The sequence below is a fragment of the Pyrenophora tritici-repentis genome (genome assembly GCF_003171515.1).
Source record: "Pyrenophora tritici-repentis strain M4 chromosome Unknown M4_contig_00040, whole genome shotgun sequence".
Taxonomy (NCBI): domain Eukaryota; kingdom Fungi; phylum Ascomycota; class Dothideomycetes; order Pleosporales; family Pleosporaceae; genus Pyrenophora; species Pyrenophora tritici-repentis.
The window spans coordinates 5,415-25,632 of record NW_027094003.1 but is presented as its reverse complement, the minus strand read 5'-3'; the positions used below and the strand labels follow the sequence as shown (position 1 = coordinate 25,632).

The window sequence follows — 20,218 nt, the reverse complement described above, 5'->3', positions numbered from 1 at the left end:
AGGGTAGAGAGGATCAGGGAGGGTAGAGAGGATCAGGAGGAGAGAGGATCAGGGAGGGTAAAGAGGGTTAGGTATTATAGTATAAGAAGATAACTAGAGAAAGTAAGTAAAAAGAGTTAAGAATAATAAAGTGGATAGTAAATAATATATAGGGGGTTTTAGAGAGGAGGAAATATAAGAGAGTTTACTAGAAAATAAGAAAGAGGGGTTTCAGAGTAGGCAGAAGCGTAAAGCAAGAGCATAGGGCAGAGGAAAAGAGGAAAAGAGGTAGAGTTTAAAGAAGGCCGCCGGTTGCGGTAAGGAAGATGCAAAGGCGAGAGTAGTAGAAGAGAATATAAGAGAGGATTATATGTTAGGGGTAAATAGGTAAGAGGGGGCGGGATTTAGGGGCGCAAAAGGAGGGTAGAGAAAGAAAATACAAGAGAGGTAGAGGTAAAGGGTTAGAAAGAGAGTTAGAATAGAATTTTTATAAGATAAGGTAGGTTTAGAGGACGCAGAGTTGTAGAGCGAAGTAGAGGGGTAGGGTGTAAGAGTAGAGAGTAAGGAGTTAAAAGAAGTTAGATAGGGCGTATAAGTAGTAACACCCCGTTTTTAGGGTTAAGAAGTATTTAGGAGGAGAAAGGGAGAAGTAGGAAAAGAAGAGGAGAGTAAGAGTAAGCCGTAAGGTGTCACAAAGAGGGTAGAGTAAGAGTAGAGGAGAGAGTAGAGGGGTGTGGGTGGACCCGTAAGGTGTTACAAAAAGGGTGGAGTAAGAGTAGTTATTGTAGGATTAATTAGGTTATAGGAACGCAGGCGGTGGAGTGAGTTCCGGGGCGCAGTACAGCAAGTCAGACGGGGCAGATAGGACAGACAAGGAGGCGAAACAAGTAGTAAGGGGGAAGAGGAGGTTTCACAAGTAGGTAGGGCGAAGAGAGGGTTTCATAGGTAAGTAGGATATAAAGAGAAAGGGGAGTGTTAGGAAGAGATAAGTAAGGTATTATAAAGAAGAGGAGTATGTGTTATAAGGGTAGATAGTAGCGTGTAAAGAGTAGAGTAAAGAGTAGAGTAAAGAGTAGATAGTAGAGAGTGTAGGAAGTTAAGAAGGAGTAGAAGTGGTAAAGGAAGAGAGGGAGTAGGTAATAAAAACGGTAAGAGAGAGTAAAACGCAGAAGGAAAAGTAAAGAAAGTAGGTAAGTAAAGAGAAGTAGTAGGTAGTAGAAGAAGAGAAGTAGAGAAATAAAGAAAGGTTACAGGGTTAGGGAGAGTAAGAAGGGTAAGGGAGTAGGGATAATAGAAGAGGATAGAAGAGATAGTAAAAGAGAAAAAAGAGAAGAGATATAAGAAGAGAGAAAGAGTGAAGAAGAGAGAGATGATAGTTAATATAATATAGAAAAGTAAGAAAATAGATATAAGAGAATAGAATAGTAATAAAGAGTAAGAGTAAGAGCAGAAGTAAAGGAAAGGAAGAGAGAGAAAAAGGAAAATGAGAAGTAGAAGTGAAGAAGAAAGAGAGCAAGAAAGAGAGCAAGAGTAAAGAAAAGGGTAAGAGTAGAAGTAGAAGTAGTGAAAGCGGTAAGAGAGAGTAAAGTAGGTAGTAGTAGAAGAAAGAAGTATAGAAAGGAAGTAAAGAGGAGTAGTAGGTAGTAGAAAAGAGAAGTAGAGTGAGTAAAGAAAGTCGGAGAAGAAAGAGAAAAAGGGTGAGAAGAGGTAATGAGTAAGGAGTAGGAAGAGAAAGGTTAGAGAGTAGAGTTAAAAGTAAAAATTCGAAAGGGTTAGTAGAAGGAGAGAAAAAGGAAGGAGTAGGGAGTGAGGTAAGTAGGAGAGAAAGAGGTAGAAAGAAGAGGAAATAGGGAAAGTAAAGTAGATCAAGAGAGAGGAAAGGGAAGTTAGAGGAGTAAAAGAAGTTGAGAGAGGAAAAGAGGGGAGGTGTAGTAGTAGAGGGAGAGGGTAAGGGAGAGATTGAGGGTAAGGGAGAGATTGAGGGTAAGGGAGATTGAGGGTAAGAGAGGGTAAGGGAGAGATTGAGGGTAAGGGAGAGATTGAGGGTAAGGTTAGGGATTTTAGGGAGGAGGAAATACAAGAGAGTTTAATAGAAAGCAAGAAAGAGGGGATTGAGAGTAGGCGGAAGGGCGAAGGGAGAGGGTAGGGCAGAGGAAAAGAGGTTAAGTTTCAAGAAGCCGGCCGTTGCGGTAATAATAATAAAAAGCGAGAGTAGTAGAAAAGAATATAAGAGAATATTATATTTTAGAGGTAGATAGATAAGAGAGGGCGCGAGTTGTAGACGCAAAATAATAGTAGAGAAAGAAAATACAAGAGAGATAGAGGTAAAGGCAAAGAAAGAGAGTAAGAAGAGGAGTTTTATCAAGGTAAGATAGATTAAGGGGCGCAGAGGGTAAATTGTAGAGTAGAGAGTAGAGAAAGAAGAGAGAGAGAGTAAGAGTAAGCTGTAAGGTATCACAAAAAGGGTAGAGGAGAGGGTAGAGTAGAGAGAAGAAGTTTAACAAGTATAAGATAAAAGAAAGAAGAAATATAAAAGTAGAGAGAAGTAAAGAAGAAGAAGAGAATCGAAGAAGTATAGGAGGATAGAAAGAAAAGAAGGAGGTAAACGAAAAGAGAAAATAAATAAGAAGAGTATAAAAGAAGATAGTTAGAAATTAAGACGAAGTAGATAAGGAAAGAGGTATATTAGAAGAAGAAAGGATAAAGAGAAAGAGAGGAAAGAAAAGTAGATTATTAAAGAAAGAAGAAGGTAAGAGTAGAAGTTGTGATGGATCAAACCTACGATCCCTCACGCGATCACGTGCCATACAATCACGTGCCACGCTGGCAGTTGGCCCGTGCGAGGAATAATAAAGTTCCCCTCGTACTTGTATATAGATCTGTACACACAATCTCACTTATTAGAGGCATCCTAACTATTGCAGTGTACTAGTGCCTTTACACTATTGTGTGTCAACCCCTACATACCTAGGATACTTCGCATCAGGCTCAGTTATCAGAAACACCGTCCGCGCCGAGCGCCGCCGCCGATTGAGCAACTGCGACTTGCTACATCGGGCAGAACAAGACGTTCTGCGACGGGTTAGGTCTTGACGACGAGGATCGCAAAGTATTGCGCTAGAAGCCCACGGGTGGAGACACCAGGCTCAACAAGCAAGTATTGCTCGTGAGGGTTGTCACCAACGCTGGTAGAGGACAGGTCCACCTACATCAACGGACAAGTAGGCAGAGGGCAAGGCATCGAGCTTCGAGAAGCGCGACCCTACGGTAAGCCCTGCGCAACACACGAAAAGACCAGAGACACCAGGCTCAACAGGCAAGTATTGCTCGTGGGGGTTGTCACCAACGCTGGTAAAGGACAGGTCCACCTACATCAACGGACAAGTAGGCAGAAGGCAAGGCATCGAGCTTCGAGAAGCGCGACCCTACGGTCAGCCCTGCGCAACACACACGAAAAGATCATCGCGATGGCAAACCCGGCCAATACCCAGAATACCCAAGGTACCTCAGCCACCGGTGCCACCTTCGGGCAAGCTTCCCAGGATCCTACTCAATCACAGATGGGCCCGCCTCTCGTACCAGTACGAGCTTGCCTCTCCAACCGCCGAGAGAGCATGCTTCTGGCAGCCCATCCGTCATCCCAGCCATCAGTATCAGCTAGCGGCGACCTAGAGCCCATGACTGCTACACGCGAGATTGTCGGCATCGAAATCAACGACGTCCTGCTCGAATACCTCAAAGATTCTAACTACGTTTACCTCCGTTATACCGTTGACACCGAGTGGTTCGAATTACAAGAGGATCCCGAACCTGACGAGCACAGCAATGCCTTTTACTCCCTTAGCACAGGCCGAATCCGCACTGATGGCAACATCACCCACAACATCAACGACTTCACTGTCACTAACTCTAGTAACCTCCAGAAGAACGTGAAGGATCGTCCCGACTTCTGGTGGCGATTTATTGTCTCTACGCTAGTCTCCCTACGCAACTGCACTGACGCCATCAATAGGCATCTGCAGACTGTGGACCGCAATGAAGAGAGACTCAAGCTCTACGAGACCGACTAGCGAATGTTGAAGCAGCCCTTGATGAAACTTCGAACAGTAAACAACTACAAGTTGGCATGGTTAGCAGCAACCTGTACAAGGAGAAGCTGACAGAGATCCGACGCCTCACCTCGGACATCGGAAAGCTCAAAGCTGCGTCAGAACAACTCCCCAACGTTCGCGATGACCCCGCCTTCAAAGCCCTCGCCGCTGAGCGCGACCTTGCCGCCACCGAACGCAATGAACTCAAGCAGAAGGTTGAGGACCTATCCCGCCGAGCCGATGAACCGGAGAGCGGTCCTAACTACGCAGAGTTGGCACAGAAGCTCAAGGAGGAGTCTGACAGCGCCGACTGGTGGGCAGACCAAGCTAAGGCCAACGCTGAGCTCTGCGACAAGTTCAAAGGACAAGCTGATCGCTATTCTATCGAGCTTAACCAGTATGATGTCAAGTACTCTAACATGGAGGCGAACAAGAACGAAGCTCTCGCCCTTAAGGATAAGGCTTACGATGAGCTCAACCTCCAGCTCACCGAGGCTAGACGTGAGACAAAAACGGTCACCGACCGACTGCTGCAACATGAACCCAACTATCAGCCGTACACCCTCTGGCGGCGCGAGCGATCTTACGACCCAGTACGGCCTGTACAATCAAGCGTTTTGCTACAGCGACCTGTAGATGGTACCGCTGACCAACTCTCACAAGATCCTCGCCGAGCTGGGTACACCCCATGGGATAACCGTACTCCCGTGCGCGACGCCTCGCTACCTCCTCCATCATCGAACCCATACGCCCCCGCTCCTACAGTACCGCGACCGCCGCCCGTCGCGCCCTCTACCGCCGGTGGAGGATTCTCTTACAAACTCCCAGAACTTGAGACGTTCAAGGGCAAGGTCGACGACGACTACGAGCGGTGGCGCGAGATGGCAGTGGCCAAGTGTCGCACATACCCAGAGGACTGGCAAGCGGTTGACTACCTCAAGTTCCGCATTCAAGGCGAAGCTTACGAGCACATCCGAGATGTCAAAGCTCGCCATTTCCTAGATTTCCTAGAGACTCTCGACAGCCAGTATCTCACCTATGATCGGGAAGCTGACGCCGAAACCCTCATCGCCGACGGCTCGCTCCGCTACAAGTCTGGACAGAAGTTCATGGAGTGGAAGTCTAAGTTCACCTCTTGCATGCGAATCCTCAAACACAAGAACGCGACCCAGATCCGATACGCTCGCGAGTTCATGCGACCCGGGTTAGCTATCGCGACCACTGCCGGATCTCACAAGGATGAGACCATCCAGTCCTTCTTGCTGCGAGCGCAACACATCGACCAGGGACATCAACAGATTGACGCTGGCCGAAAATTAACTCCCGTTACGAAGACCGCTGGTGCTAGCCGTACCCAAAAGTTGGTCACCTTCCGGACACCGACACTCCAGGTCACAACAACGCCGCCAGCACGCATACGTACAAGAAGATGGCCTTCGAGCGGTCAGAGAAAGACAAGAAGCGTCTAGCTGACTTGAAGCTCTGCTTCAAATGTGGCAAGGATGACCATCAGATGAGGCACGAGACTGCCCCCTGCCGCGGCAAGCCCTTCACTCCTTCTCACCAAATCCCCGCACTGGCTTCTTTGTACATCAATGCTCTCGACGCTTCCAACGAAGAGGAGCGAGACGAGGATACTGAGGAGCCGCTGGACGACAACGACTTAGTGGATGACGATGGCTTCTACGTCAACGACGAGGAACTACTTGAGCATTTAAATTAGGGGCTCCCGCGCAGAGCCGCGTGCGGGAGCTCAATTGGCGTAACGCAAAAAGACACCAGCGCCGTGTTCGAAACCAGCATCGCCGTTTCGAGATCGCTGCAGCCTTGCTGCTCGCCCCTGACGAAACGCCAACTATGACGGAGGTCCACTTCGTGTCCTCCGCCTCCATCGGAGGCAAGCCTTCTAAAGACTTCAGCCGACAACTCGAGTTTCCCGGCTCCGCTCTCACGCGACCTGATTGTTGGCAACCGATTTCTACCCTTATCGACACGGGAGCCAGCGCATGCTTCGTCAATCAGTCATGGGTTAACCAACACCTAGATACTATGCCTGTGGCCAAACCCATTCGATTGTCACTAGCCAACGGCGGAGAAGTGGACAAGCTTACCCAGGCCGTTGATCTGCCCGTCCGACACGGAAGCCATACGCACAACGTCCTATGCTACGTCACCAATATCGGCAAGTACGACGTTATCCTAGGCATGAATTGGATGGACTATCACCAGCCTGCCCTCCACTTTGGCGACCAGCGATCACTCACCTTCGCTAAGGCAGGGTGCAAACTTAACTGCCTCCACGAAGGACTCCCAGAGACGGTTTACGAAAACGGAGTTTGTCACAGTCACGTACAACTAGTCAAGGGAGACTACCAGACAGGCGACACCACTACTAAGACGAACAAGGATGGTAAGGTGACGACTGAGGAGACTATGGCTGATATCTACCTCATCTCCGCTGCCGCTGCAACCGCACTCGCAGCAAACATCCTGACCAGGTCATATGGTTGGAACCCCGCCATTGGGCCAAGCTTGCGAAGCCCCCGATGAAGACCGAGAAGGCATCGGCGTAGCCGCAGTCTCGCAAACTGACTTTGAGAAGTACATGCACAAGATGGAGCAACCTTACATGACTAGAGACCAGATTGGCCAGCTGGTACCTGAGTGGGTGTTGGACGAACTACCTGATCTGTTCAACCCTCATCTGGCTCATCAACTCCCCGAACGAAGACCAGGAGTCGACCACCCCATCGACCTGCTTCCTGACACTACGCCCCCTAAGCCTCATGTCTACGGACTCACTCGTACCGAGACTGAGGCTGTTAAGAAGTATATCGATGACATGCTGCAAAAGGGCTTAATCAAGGCCAGTAACTCCCCGTTTGCGTCACCTGTCTTGATCGTCAAGAAACCTGGAGGAGGTCTCCGCATATGTGTCGACTACCGAGCACTCAACAACGTCACTAAGAAGAATCGAAATGCGCCACCAGCCATCAAAGAAACTCTAGCGCGCATGGCCAAAGTTCAGATTATGTCTCTCGTCGATGTTGTAGCCGCTTTCAACACCGTTCGGATTAAAGAAGGTGACGAAGAGAAAACCGCCTTCCTCACCCGGTACGGACTCTATGAGTATATGGTCATGCCCTTTGGACTGTGCAATGCACCAGGGACGTTCCAAAACTTCATCAACGAAACGCTGCGCGAATACTTGGACGTTATATGTACCGCCTACCTAGACGACATACTTATATATAGCGACAACGAGAAAGACCACCGTTCGCATGTCCTAAAGGTTCTCCGCAAGATTCAAGGCGCAGGACTATCGTTGGATCCCACGAAGTGCAAGTTCGAAACCAAGCGAGTCAAGTACTTAGGCTTGATCCTCACCACCGACGGCATCGAAATGGATCCGGAGAAGGTCTCCACTGTCCTCGATTGGCAACTGCCGAGATCAGTGAAGGACATGCAGTCTTTCCTCGGCTTCTGCAACTTCTATCGCCGGTTTATTAAAGGGTTCTCATATATCGCTAAGCCACTCACGGAACTCACCAAGGAGGGTAGTCAACGACATTTCCCTCTCCAAGCTAATGGACAAGCTGCGAAAGCCTTTGAACAGCTAAAGCTTGCGTTTAAAACAGCGGGCGTACTGTCCCACTTTGACCCAGATTTGGAAACGTGGCTCGAGACTGACGCGTCGGACTTCGTTACCGCAGCTATCCTCTCGCAGATGCACAAAGGTGTTCTACGACCTGTAGCGTTCTTATCACATAAGATGACACCTGCCGAGTGCAACTACGAGATCTATGACAAGGAGCTCCTCGCGATTGTTCGAGCATTCGAGGAGTGGAGGTTTGAACTGTCAGGTACTGATGATCCCATCTTGGTATTGTCAGACCACCAGGCCCTCCAGACGTTCATGACAACCAAACGCCTCAACCGACGGCAAGCTCGATGGGCTGAGTTCCTAGCTGAGTTCAATTTTAGAGTCAAATACCGTCCTGGTAAACAAGGAACTAAGCCCGACGCACTCACTCGCCGACCGGGCGATCTTCCAGCTAACGCCGAGGATGAGCGACGTCAACACCAGGTACAAGTGATCCTCAAGCCTGACCAGGTGGATCCTGAGTGTCGAGTTGCCACCTTTAGCTTCCACTTCGACGGTGGCTCCCGACACGCTGTATATCTGGCCAACGCCCTCGGTGACGAGCTCCGGACGTCCCCAGTCTCCTTGGCCATGATGATGTACCAAGACAGTGAAACGGACGACTTTAGCGACGAATACCTCTTCGCTCTCGGAGACACAGCGGAGGTCGATGACACGTCCGCTGCACCGCTTACGGAGCCGGACACGTCGCTGGACGAAGCCAATATCCTCCAGACCGTTCGACAAGCTTACCCGGATGACGACATCGTTCAAGTTATCCTCAAAGCCAAAGCTGATGGCCAGCGCCGCATCCCGTACCACCTAATTCACGGTCCAAACAGGATACGCTTAGAGCTTGGTGATTGCTCAATACACGACGGAGTCTTCTATGTCAAGAAGAAGGTCTACATCCCCGAATCAGGCACCCTGCGCACCCGGATCATCGAACGCGTACACCGATCCTATTGCGGTGGCCATAGCGGCAAACACGGTAGCTACGACATGTTAAACCGCTGGTACTACTGGCCGAAGATGATAAATGATGTAGCACAGTACGTCAAGAACTGTTTGGCCTGTCGGAGATCGAAATCTTACCGCGATGGGAAACACGGGCTCCTACATCCACTCCCGATACCTGAGCGATATTGGAGTAGCATCAGCATGGACTATATCACGCACCTGCCTCCTTGCACCGATAACGGCCGCACATATACCAACGTCTTAGTGATTGTTGATCGGCTTAGCAAGAAGAAGAAGTTTATACCTGTGGTGGACCTAAAGGTTGATACCCTTGTGAAAGCCTTCGTCGAGTACGTGTGGCGTGAGGAGGGATATCCCGACAGCATCGTCAGCGACCGTGGAGCCCAGTTCCTCTCCCATTTCTGGACACGTCTTTGTCAACGACTGGGTACCAAGCCAAAGTTGTCAACGGGCTATCACCCAGAAACCGATGGGCAGACGGAGAACGCCAACGCTTGGCTAAAACAATACCTCCGGTCATATATTAACTACGAGCAAGACAACTGGGCTCTCTTTCTTCCTATGGCAGAGTTCGAAGCTAACAACGCCATCAACGCTAGTACTGGGACTACCGCTTTCCGCCTCACTAAGGGCTATGACCCGAAGTCTGGTCTTGAACCACCTAAGGTGAACACTGGTCTCACTGCCCCAGCTCGCAGAGATCAAGACAACGCCAACAAGTTTGCAGAAAAGCTAGACGCGCTACGCAAAGCCCTTCGGCTCGAACTACAATGGTCACAAGCTAAACAGGCGGAATACGCAAACGACGCCCGGCTCCCAGCGCCTGAGTTTAAGGTCGGCGATCAAGTTATGTTGGACGCCCGTAACTTCCGTACTACACGTCCTAGTCTATCACTTGACTTCAAGAACCGCGGTCCCTTCACTGTCACACGCGTCATTGACAATATGGCTTACGAACTACTCCTGCCTCCAGAGATGGGCAAGCTCCACAACGTCTTCCACCCGTGGTTACTACACTTACACGAGGAGGCTCCGCTGCCTGGTCAACTGCGCGATTCCGCACCAGCTGAGTTCGCCGATCCCGACGAGGAAGATGGTACAAGCTATGAAGTGGAAGCCGTCCTAGACTCCCGCGTCAACAAGAGACTTAAAGACCCCTACTCTCGCAGCGGTCTTCTCCAATACTTAGTGCGATGGACCAACTACCCCGCCGGCACCGACAACCCATCTTGGGAACCATACATGAACCTGGTGGACTCCGCAGACATTGTCCAACAGTACCATGAGTCCCGCCCTAAAGCTCCAGGACCACATCGAAAGTTTGCGACGCTCGCAGGCAAACAGGATTTACTTATGATTACAGTGATCGCATCCTCTAACAATCCTAAGCCTCCACCAGGAGCCCCGACGATACAGCAGACGGAGGAGACTATTGGCCCGCGTAGCTTTCGCAATACCGGCAACATTGCTGTTTAGGCTTACAGAAGCTTTTGCAAAGCAAGCTAGACAACTCTTTTTAATTACTTTAAGCGACGGAACCTGCTTTTTTTTGAAGGGGGGGTAGTGTGATGGATCAAACCTACGATCCCTCACGCGATCACGTGCCATACAATCACGTGCCACGCTGGCAGTTGGCCCGTGCGAGGAATAATAAAGTTCCCCTCGTACTTGTATATAGATCTGTACACACAATCTCACTTATTAGAGGCATCCTAACCCAGGGCGCTCAATGGTACGTTATAATATACCATTTTTTTGTTAGTGCTGAGAAGTACGCGTATGGCGGGTATATACTAGAACCAGGGGTTTATCCCATTAAACTTCAGGAGTACATCCCATTTTTAGTCTATAGTCGAAATTACTCCAAATTTAGACATATAACTCAGCATACGTAGACGCACAATCTGACGAATTTACAGCGCAGCAGACTATGTGGTTCAGGAGCTTAGGGTTTGGTGTTCTTGGTTAGGGTTACGCGTCTGGGGGGTCAGGAGGTCGCGAGGCTCGGCACCCCCCGCGCGCGCGCCGCCGGAGTAAGCACCGAGAGAGCGATCAACAGCGCGTGTATATAAGAAGCCGAGTAGAACAGGTAGGCGTCGATATTTCAACATGTCTAAACCTAGCATCGAGTGCCAGTATTTCGAGCATGTGCCTGAGCACAGCGTAGCGGCATGCAGAGAGTGCAGATATGCAGTATGGCCAGATCAGATTGAGGGCCATCTACAGAAGCAGCATAAGGTTAGTTACAAGGAGGCTGAGGCAGTTGGACAGCAGGTTCGCAGCTGGGCTGGGTTAGTCCAGTACCCTAGTGAGCTCGAGGTGCCGACTGGTGCTCCAAAGCCTGTGCGGCAATTGCCAGTGTATACAGACGGGATGTTATGCCAATTTGACTCCAGCTGCTGCTATTATGTAGCAAGAAGTAAGGAGGCTATACGAAAGCATTGGCGTAAGGACCATCAAGGATGGTCAGCAGGGAAGAAGCGAGGGCGGCCAAGTCGAACCAGGCAGAAGAGCGTGCAGGCACATATGGATAAGGGGTACCGGCTGGTCCATTGCCAGCGATTATTCAGCAGCCGGCATGGATCGCAGTACTTTGAGGTCCAGGCACCCAGCCAGGATGGAGAAGGCCCCGAAATCGTGCCCGTAGACGGGGCAGCAGCATGGGCGCGAGTGGGCGAGCAGATGGCCAAGGCGTGGGCAGACATCGAGAAGCGGGCGCAGACGACGATCCAGGAGGGCGAGCGCGACGAGGTGAACCCATGGCTGGAGCGGACGCAGTGGTTGCCGTACCTAGTGGGCATGGAGAGGCCGGATTTGTTAGCGTGCATCGAGGAGCCCGTGGCAGAGCCAGATGCCAGGCAGGAGCAGCAGGCCGAGCCGGTGGAAGCAGCGATTTGGGCAGCCATGGATGGATTGGCGCGGTTCAGCCAGGCATCCATTATTGACCGGATTGGCGTGTTTATACGGTTGGAGGCAATTCGCACAGAGATGCACCAAACCCGGTTCCAGCCGTTACAGCCGTATATGGACAAGAACGCCATTGTCAAGCACACACGACCGTGGCAGCAGATGTTAATGTTTTTTGCACGCACACAGAAAGAGCACGGGTGGAAGAGCCCCAAGTATCGGTTTACGCGCCGGCAGCGAGAGGCATGGGAGGTGTTAATCGAACAGGCAAAGCGGAGCATAGAGGGAGACGAAGAAGATGAAGCCGAGGATATGGACGAAGAGAGAGAAGAGCTGGACGAGGAGATGATGGACGACATAGACGAGGCGATAGAGGTAGCTGAGGAAGAGCCAGGTCAGGGAGAAGGCCCCGAGCCTAAGAAGTTGTCTAAGATACAGAAAGCGTGTTTGGAGTTTTGCATTGCATTACTTAACCACCGCATCACCCGTAGAGAGTATGACAGCCCGCTGGTGTGCGCGTTGGCGGTGCTGGGCGTCAAGGAGCAGACTCCGCAACAATCAATCGGATCGGCATGATTGATTCCTATCTAGGTTAAAGGCTGCCTAATAAAGTAACTCTTTAACCTATATAGGAATCAATCATGTCGATCGATTGATTGTTGCGGAGTCTGTCAAGGAGGACGGATGGAAGGGGCCGGAGCAGTACCCGCCGATATTATCGGCGGTGATCAAGATCGCTCGGTTTATGGTCGTGCAGAAGGGACTAGAAATGTCAGGGCCCGAGGAGGATAGCGGCGATGAGACAGACGACGACTTAGATGACAGCGCGTACGAGAGCGGGCCAAGCCAGCGACGGCGTCCCAAGGGGTGTTTGCAGTTAGTGCAGAAGATGATGGACCGGTTCATGGTGCGCGGCAGCCATAGCCCCATGCAGTGGATGTTGGATTTGCGGACGTATGGATTGAAGATCCATTACAACACTACAACCCGCGGGCATGTAGAGTGGACGAACGGCGACGAGCAGACTCCGCAACAATCAATCGGATCGGCATGATTGATTCCTATCTAGGTTAAAGGCTGCCTAATAAAGTAACTCTTTAACCTATATAGGAATCAATCATGTCGATCGATTGATTGTTGCGGAGTCTGGCGACGAGCTGCTGTACAAAGAGCTGCATTTTAGCATGGCGCAGTTCCGCGGCATGGTACATGGGCTGGCTAGCGAGAGCCGGCGATTATTAACAGAGGAGTTAATGTTTAGCAGCAAGGCAGCGCCGGTGCCGGCAGTGCCATGGGAGAGCATACGTGACAACCCAACCGACGAGCGGCCAGGATGGAACTTTTTGAAGGATCATCGCACAAACATGCCCGTCAACGGCGAGAGGTGGTTATTTGAGCGGGTAGGCGAGAGCGCCAGCATCCGGAGTCGGTTCATGAAGCCCGGGACGCAGTCAGGGGTAGACCGACAGGCAATAGAGCGATACATGGACCGGGTGGTAGAATTTCGCGAGAAGCTGGCGGTGTTAATGCATATAACGGGTGGGCAGCCAGCGCGAGGGCCAGAGCTACTGAGCGTACGGCATAGCAACACAGTGCAAGGGGGGCATCGCAATATATTCATCGAGGACGGCATGGTGGTGTTTGTGACACGGTACCACAAGGGATACAAAGTCAGCGGCGACGTCAAGATTATCCATCGATATTTGCCGCGCGAGGTGGGCGAGCTGGTAGTGTGGTATATGTGGCTGGTGTTGCCGTTCCAGCAGCGGCTCGAGGCGTTGGTGTGGGAGAAGGAGGCAGTTTCGTCGCATATGTGGCCAGCAGACCCCAGCGGCCGCAAGTGGACGACCGATCGGCTGCGGGAGGCGTTGAAGCGCGAGAGCCGGATCGCGATGGGCCAGGAGTGGACGTTTGCCGGGTACCGGGAGATGGCGATTGGCATCAGCCGGCGGTTTTTGCGTGGATCGACAGCGTTCCAGGCAGATGAGGGCGAGGAGAATAAGGAGTGGGCTGAGGAGCAGGCAGGAGATTCGATTGCCGACGAGCAGGCGGGCCATACGTCGCACGTGGCGGGACTGGTATACGCGCGAGGGATCATGGAGCAGTCAGGGGCCGTGGCGGATAGGCGGCAGCAGTTCCGGGCATCGAGCACGGATTGGCATAGATTTTTGGGCTTCCAGGCAGGCTTGGACGACCAGAGAAGAAGCAGCAAGCGGAAGAGAGCGCCGTTTGAGAGCGAGGCAGACGAGGCAAGGGTGGATCGGTGGCAGCGGCTGAGGAAGATGGACGCGAGAGCGCAGCTGAAGCGCATGATGGGCGAGGAGGCCAAGTTCCGGGGGTGCAGGAGGCAGCGATCAAAGCCATCACAGCAGGCGAGAGTCCCGTAGTAGCGGTGATGCCGACGGGGGCAGGCAAGAGCTTGTTGTTCATGTTGCCGGCGTGGGCAGAGCAGGGCGGCACGACGGTGGTGGTAGTGCCGTTGATCGCGTTGCGTGGCGACATGGCACAGCGGTGCAAGAAGCTAGGGATATCGTGCGTAGAGTGGCAGAGTCGGCGTCCGCCAGACGCAGCAGCGGTGGTGTTAGTGACGCCCGAGTCGGCAGTTGGAGAGGAATTTGCAACGTTTTTAAACCGGCTACGAGCGACGCGGCAGCTAGATCGGATTATTATCGACGAGTGCCATATCGTGTTAAACCGGCAGTACACGTTCCGCAAGCAGATGCAGCAGCTAGGTAAGCTAGTGGCTGTAGAGACGCAGATGGTCATGTTAACAGCAACGTTGCCACCCAGCGAGGAGGACGAGTTATTCCGGCGAATGCATTTTGAGCGTGGGCAGGTAAGAATGTTTAGGGCACCAACAGCACGGAGCAACATAGCGTACCGGGTGGTAAGGGTAGAGAAGGAGAGGAAGAGACAGGAGGTAGAGGCAACGGTGTTGGCGATGGTACAGCAGAAGGTCCGAAAGTATAAGAGCGGCAAGATTGTAGTGTACGGCAACTCAGTGCCAAAGGTCAAGGGGTTAGCCGAGAAGCTCAAGTGCCATGCGTATCATCACCACGCGGTTGGCAAGGCAAGCATGTTGGAGGAGTTCATGGGCGGCAAGCAGCGGGTGATTGTGGCAACCAGCGCGTTGGGCATGGGAGTGGACGTGCCCGATATCCGGTGCATTGTCCACATGGATTGGCCGTTTAGCGTGTTGGATTACGCGCAGGAGAGCGGGCGAGCCGGGCGAGACGGGGAGCGGAGCGAGGCCATCATGATGGTGCAGGACGGCGAGCAGCGAGCGGCGGATGACAAGCAGGGGGAGGCGGAGCAGCGGTTGGTGCGAGCATACGTCGAAGGCATAGACGAGGCGGCGACATGTAGACGGGTAATGTTGGACGGGTATTTAGACAGGCGCGAGGCCGAGCGAGCTCGGTGCGAGGAGGGAGAGGAGAGGTGTGACGTATGCATGAGAGCCGACGGGGAGGAGATGGAGGAGGAGGAGATGGAGGAGGAGGAGATGGAGGAGGAGATGGAGGAGGAGATGGAGGAGGAGATGGAAGAGATGGAGGAGGTGGAGGAGGTGGAGGAGGTGGAGGAGATGGAGGTGGTGGAGGTGGCCGAGGGCGGCAGCAGCAACGAAGAAGAGGCGGAGACATTGGAGAGGGAGCAAGAAGAGGCGCGGCAGGCGTTTAATCAGCAGCAACGAGAGCAAGGCGGCCCGCGACAGAGATTGATACAGCAGCGGCAGCAGGAGTTCGCCGACGTCGAGTGGCTGCGTAGGCAGCTGGCGCAATGGATAAACCGGTGTGGGTTATGCGAGGCGGCACAGTCCGCAACAATCAATTAAGTGGGTCCTAGAAGGTTCAGATTGGATTGATTGATTACCGCTTTAAGCCTAGTAGTTACCTATAGGAGTTTAAGCCCTACCTAGATAGGTAAGTGGGTCTAGGAGAGTGACCGGATTGAATTGATTGTTGCGGAGTCTACGAGGCGGTAGGGCAAGGATCGAGCGCACACGACGTACGGCAATGTTGGCGACAGGAGAGCCAGCGGATCAAGGAGTCGATTAAGAGGATGGAAGAGACAATTAAGTTTGAGCGTTATTCGGGCTGTTTTTGGTGTGGAGTGCCGCAGGAGATATGCAATCGGTGGGAAAGGAATAGTTTTGGGCGATATCAGAGAGTCCAAGACGGGGATTGCCAGTATAGAGGGGTATTAATAGGCGGGTTATTAAGTATAGCATTAGGGCGGAGCGAGGTAGGAAACCGATGGACGGCGCGGTTAGAGGAGTTCGGGGTTAGTAATTCAGGAGCAGGGCCGACGTTGTTTGAGTTTTTAGGAAAAAAGCGATTGTTAGAGACGGTTGAGAGCAATAACTTAGCAGGAGAGTTTTGTTGGATTACAAGATTAATAGGCGAGTAGAGGAAATATAGAGAGTTGTAACGTTGACGAGGGTAGCTCCAACAGCTCGAGTAGGTCGGATAGTGTAAGCAGCGATAAAGGCAAGAGCAGCAAGATCAGCGAGAGCGTAGGCAGGGTTAGCAGCAAGAGAGATAGCAGCAACAGTGACGATAGTAGCAGCAGTAAGAGTAGCGACGAAGGCGAGGGCAGCGAGAGCAGTGATCAAGGCGAGAGCAGCGAGAGTAGTGACGAAGGCGAGGGTAGTAAAGATATTAGAGGTAGCGAAAGCAGCGGCAACAGCGAGAGCAATGAGAGCAACGACAAAGACGAGGGCAGAGAAGGTAACGAGAGCGGCGAGAGCAGTAAGAGCGCAGGCAGCGTTGGTAGCGAGAGCAATAGCTGCAACAGTGGCGATAGTGGCGATAGCGAGGGCAGCGACGACGGCGAGGATGGCGAGGATGGCGAGGATGGCGAGGACAGCGAGGGCAACTTGATGGCAGGTAGCGAAAGCAGTAATAGCAGCTTGAGCAGGGAGGAAAAGCGAGGGTCGTGACGACGGCGAGAGTAGCTCCGATAGCGAGAGCAGCAAGAGCGAGAGCAGCAAGAGCGGCAAGAGCAACGAGAGCGAGGCAGGCGAGGCAGGCGAGAGCAACGAGATGGCAAGTAGCGAGAGCGAGGCAGGCGAGGCAGGCGAGAGCAACGAGATGGCAAGTAGCGAGAGCGTAGGGAGCGAGAGAGGCGAGAGAAATAAGAGCAGCGACATGATAGGTAGCGTTGGCAGCGAGAGCATCGAGAGCCGCGCATATAGCGAGAGTAACGAGAACAGAGCGAGTAGCGAGAGCAGCGACGACGGTAAGGACAGCGAGAGCAGGAGCCGCAGCGGCGAAAGGAGTTGTAGAAGCCGTAGCAGCGGTAGGAAGTGAGAAGCAGCGAGAGTAGCGCGAGCAGTGGGGGGACAGCAGGGACAGCGAGAGCAGTAGGGAAAGCAAGAGCAGGGGCAGAAGTAGTTATAGCGGCCGCAGGCGTAGTAGGAGCGGTGGGGAGTGAGGAGCAGAAGCGAGGATATCGATAGCAGCGAGAGCAGCGAGGACGGCGGGGATAGTAGGGATAGCGGGATCAGCTGTGAGAGAAGCGAGGATAGCGAGAGTAGGAAAGCAGGAGCCGCAGGCGCGATAGAAGTAAGAGTAGCAAGAGCAGTAAGAGCAGGATGTGTAGCCGCGAGGATAGAGGCAATTAAGGTAATTAAGGTGATTGCGATGATTGCGAGGACAGTAAGAGCAACAAGGGCAGCGCAAGAAAGGGGCGAACGGCAAGGGAATTAACTATTAAGTTAATTGTAGCGATTGCAAGGACAGCGGGAACAGCGAGGATAGTAAGGGCAGTAAGGGTAGAAAGGACAGCGGAAGCAGCGAGGACAACGAGGACAGCGAGGATTGTAAGGACAGCGGAAGCAGCGAGGACAACGAGGACAGCGAGATTGTGACAACGAGGACAGCGAGGATTGTAAGGACAGCGGAAGCAGCGAGGATAATGAGGACAGCGAGGATAGTAAGAACAGCGAGGATAGTAAGGACAGTAAGAGTAGCGAGGATAGCGAAAGTAGGAGAGTAGCAGTAGCAATAGCAGTAGCCGGAGGTGTATATAAGCTGTAAGAGGTAAGAGGTAGAAGTAAGGATATTATAAGCAGCAAGGATAGCAGGGGCAGAAGCGGCAACAGGTGCAGGGGTAGTAGGAGTAGTAATAAGAATATTAAGAGCAGTGCAAGTTACAAGGACAAGGGACAAAGTAAGGACAGTAGAGATAGTAAGAGTATCAGGAGCAGCGAGAACAGAAGCCGTAGGATTGATAGCGAAGATATTAAGAGCAGCAAGGAAAGCGAAAGTAGCGAGGGTAGTAAGAGCAGCGACAAGAGGAGCGGTAGCGGCCGCCGAAACCGCAGTTACCGCAGGTGGAGGAGGCGTAGGAGGTAAGGGGCAGAAGAGAGCAGTAGAGACAGCGGGAACAGCGGGGAAAGCGAGAGCAGCAAGAAGGACGGGGATAGTAGAGATAGAGGAAGTGGCGAGAGCAGAAGCAGTAATAGGGAGGATTGCGGAATGCGGAGGAGTAAGAGCGGTAGGAGTAAGAGTAGCAAGAGCAGGACGTAGAAGTAAGAGCCGTAGGAGCAGGAGCAGTAAGAATAGCAGGAGTAGCAAGGGTAGGAGCTTTAAAGGCGGCAGCAACGAGGGTGTTACAAGCAGCGAAAATAATAGGAGCAGGGAGAGTGGTCGCAGTAAGGATAGCGATAGAAGCGAGGTTGGCGACAGCAGGGACAGTAGTAGTAGCAAGAATAGCGAGAGTAGCGAGAGCAATAGCAGTGAGAGCTAGAGCATTAAGAGTAGCAGCAATAAGAGCAGTAACCGTAGGAGTAGGCGCATTAAGAGTAAAAGCTGCAGGAGTAAGAGCAGTAAGGGCGGAAATAGTAGGAGCGTAATTAGCGAGAGCAGGAGCAGCGAGGACAGCAGGAGCAGCTGGAATGGCGAGAGCAGCAAGGACGGAGTGGATAGCAAGAATAGGAAGCGTAGGGGCCGCAGTGGCGATATTTGTAGAAGCGGCAGTAAACACAGGTGTAGTAGTAGCCGTAGGAGTAATAACGAGCATGTTAAAAGCAGCAAGGACGGCAGGAACAGCGGGAGTTGCAATAGTAGAACCCGTAACCGTAATTGAATAGACAGTAAGAGTGATAGTCGCGATAGAAGGAAAAGTTACAAGAATAGCAGCCGTAGCCGTGGTAGAAGCAAGAGTAATTATAATAGAGGCAAAGATAGTAACAGTAGTAAGAGTAATAAGCACAGTAAGGGTATAGTAAGAGCAAAAGTTTAAAGAAGAGTTATTTATGTTAAAAATAAGTATGCAGGTATAAAGCAAAGAAAAGAAAGATTCGAAAAGAGAGAGTATAAAGTTGGTGAGATTCATAATCGATAGATGAGGTAGGTAAAACAGGTATAGTTTGTAGTATATATTAGATAGTGTTTAAGAAAGAAATCAAGCATAGAATTAAGTAGGATTTAAGGATTAGGATTGTAGTAGAAGACAGAGCAAGTTATTAGGAATACATTAATAAGAAGATAGAAGAAAAGATTAAGTTTATATAAAAGTAGAGTCATAAGAAGAAGATATAAATAAAAAAGATATAAGAGATTATGTTTCAATAATATTAAAAAGAGATGTTAGAAAAGAAAGAAGAATAAAAGAAACCCGATATAATTTAAGAGGAGTATAGTAAAGGGAATAGAAGATAGGTAGAAGAAGAAAGAGAGAGAAAGATAAGGAAGTTTATAGAGAAGGACATAAGAAGCAAAAGATAAAGAGAAAGAAGGAGAAGTAAAGAAAATAGAAAGAGAAGTAAAGAAAAATATAGAGCAAGTAAAGAGAGAGTAGCAAGAACAGCAGTAGTAATAAGGATAAGGATAGAGTTAAGGTACAGTACAATAATGCATAGTGGGTATTTAAGCAACAGTAGTAAGACGAGGCAGGCCGTGTTGGACGTGCATACAGTAGGTAGAGTTTAAGTTTACCGACGCAGAATAGTGATAGAGGTATATAGGGTAGTAGATAATGCGATGCGGTATATAGACGGCGGTAGGCGAAGGACAGAGCCGACACAATATACAACAGTATTAGAGAACTAAGAGGTAGTAGGCAAAGGAGATAGTTGAAGAAGTATTTAGGTTGTGTTTAGTATAGCGAATGGTATAACGTGTGTATACAAGCAATAAGAAGATAATAGATACGGAGGAGATTAGACAGCAGATATAAAAGATTGTTAGTTTCGAGGGTATTTATAGCAAGGTTGTTAGGATTAGTATAGGGAAGCAAGAATAGAGTAGCATAGGGATAGATAGGAGGTTAGTAGAACAGAGAGTTAAAGTAAATTTAATAGAGGGATTCGTAAGACAGTTTTAGAGCAAGTAGGGGTTAGGGTGTACAGAAACGAATAGGTTAATAAGAGAGTTTTATTAGAGTCAGCCGTTTATAATAGAGGAGAACAATAAACAACAGAGGTTATTGCAGAGAAGGGTATAGGCCGAGGTAAAGGGAAGAAGAGAGAAGATATAGTGGCAATAGGAAAAGTTTCCGAGTTAGGGTATTTAGTAGATGTTATATAGATTAAGTGATAAAAGCGAGTAAATTAGATTAAAAATAAGGAGAGATAGAAATAGATGAAGAGGAAAGGAAAGAAGAGAGAGGAACA

At 50.7% G+C, this 20,218-nt stretch overlaps 9 protein-coding genes across 9 annotated transcripts; 7 read left to right on the top strand and 2 right to left on the bottom strand.

The window, feature by feature from the left end:
• Window positions 1-3,446: 3,446 nt before the first annotated feature.
• On the top strand, window positions 3,447-4,049 carry PtrM4_154270 (uncharacterized protein; the record flags this gene model as incomplete). The annotated part of the gene is made up of 1 exon (XM_066110359.1): window positions 3,447-4,049. One exon carries the CDS (start codon window positions 3,447-3,449, stop codon window positions 4,047-4,049), a length of 603 nt encoding a protein of 200 aa, XP_065958626.1.
• A 56-nt stretch (window positions 4,050-4,105) lies between these two features.
• On the top strand, window positions 4,106-5,793 carry PtrM4_154260 (uncharacterized protein; the record flags this gene model as incomplete). Its single annotated transcript, XM_066110358.1, has 2 exons — window positions 4,106-5,411; window positions 5,462-5,793. 2 exons carry the CDS (start codon window positions 4,106-4,108, stop codon window positions 5,791-5,793), a joined length of 1,638 nt encoding a protein of 545 aa, XP_065958625.1.
• Window positions 5,794-5,927: 134 nt separating this feature from the next.
• PtrM4_154250 (Asp-protease-2 multi-domain protein) lies at window positions 5,928-6,620 on the top strand (the record flags this gene model as incomplete). The annotated part of the gene is made up of 1 exon (XM_066110357.1): window positions 5,928-6,620. One exon carries the CDS (start codon window positions 5,928-5,930, stop codon window positions 6,618-6,620), a length of 693 nt encoding a protein of 230 aa, XP_065958624.1.
• Window positions 6,621-6,684: 64 nt separating this feature from the next.
• On the top strand, window positions 6,685-10,170 carry PtrM4_154240 (uncharacterized protein; the record flags this gene model as incomplete). Its single annotated transcript, XM_066110356.1, has 1 exon — window positions 6,685-10,170. One exon carries the CDS (start codon window positions 6,685-6,687, stop codon window positions 10,168-10,170), a length of 3,486 nt encoding a protein of 1,161 aa, XP_065958623.1.
• A 633-nt stretch (window positions 10,171-10,803) lies between these two features.
• Window positions 10,804-12,177, top strand: PtrM4_154230 (DUF3505 multi-domain protein; the record flags this gene model as incomplete). Its single annotated transcript, XM_066110355.1, has 1 exon — window positions 10,804-12,177. One exon carries the CDS (start codon window positions 10,804-10,806, stop codon window positions 12,175-12,177), a length of 1,374 nt encoding a protein of 457 aa, XP_065958622.1.
• A 608-nt stretch (window positions 12,178-12,785) lies between these two features.
• On the top strand, window positions 12,786-13,988 carry PtrM4_154220 (Atrophin-1 multi-domain protein; the record flags this gene model as incomplete). The annotated part of the gene is made up of 1 exon (XM_066110354.1): window positions 12,786-13,988. The coding sequence occupies one exon, from the start codon at window positions 12,786-12,788 to the stop codon at window positions 13,986-13,988; it is 1,203 nt and encodes a 400-aa protein (XP_065958621.1).
• A 113-nt stretch (window positions 13,989-14,101) lies between these two features.
• Window positions 14,102-14,948, top strand: PtrM4_154210 (uncharacterized protein; the record flags this gene model as incomplete). The annotated part of the gene is given in 2 exon segments (XM_066110353.1): window positions 14,102-14,923; window positions 14,943-14,948. The coding sequence occupies 2 exon segments, from the start codon at window positions 14,102-14,104 to the stop codon at window positions 14,946-14,948; spliced, it is 828 nt and encodes a 275-aa protein (XP_065958620.1).
• Window positions 14,949-15,985: 1,037 nt separating this feature from the next.
• PtrM4_154200 (uncharacterized protein) lies at window positions 15,986-16,750 on the bottom strand (the record flags this gene model as incomplete). The annotated part of the gene is made up of 1 exon (XM_066110352.1): window positions 15,986-16,750. The coding sequence occupies one exon, from the start codon at window positions 16,748-16,750 to the stop codon at window positions 15,986-15,988; it is 765 nt and encodes a 254-aa protein (XP_065958619.1).
• Window positions 16,751-17,312: 562 nt separating this feature from the next.
• On the bottom strand, window positions 17,313-18,624 carry PtrM4_154190 (ComEC, membrane metal-binding protein; the record flags this gene model as incomplete). Its single annotated transcript, XM_066110351.1, has 2 exons — window positions 17,313-18,188; window positions 18,298-18,624. The coding sequence occupies 2 exons, from the start codon at window positions 18,622-18,624 to the stop codon at window positions 17,313-17,315; spliced, it is 1,203 nt and encodes a 400-aa protein (XP_065958618.1).
• Window positions 18,625-20,218: the final 1,594 nt, after the last annotated feature.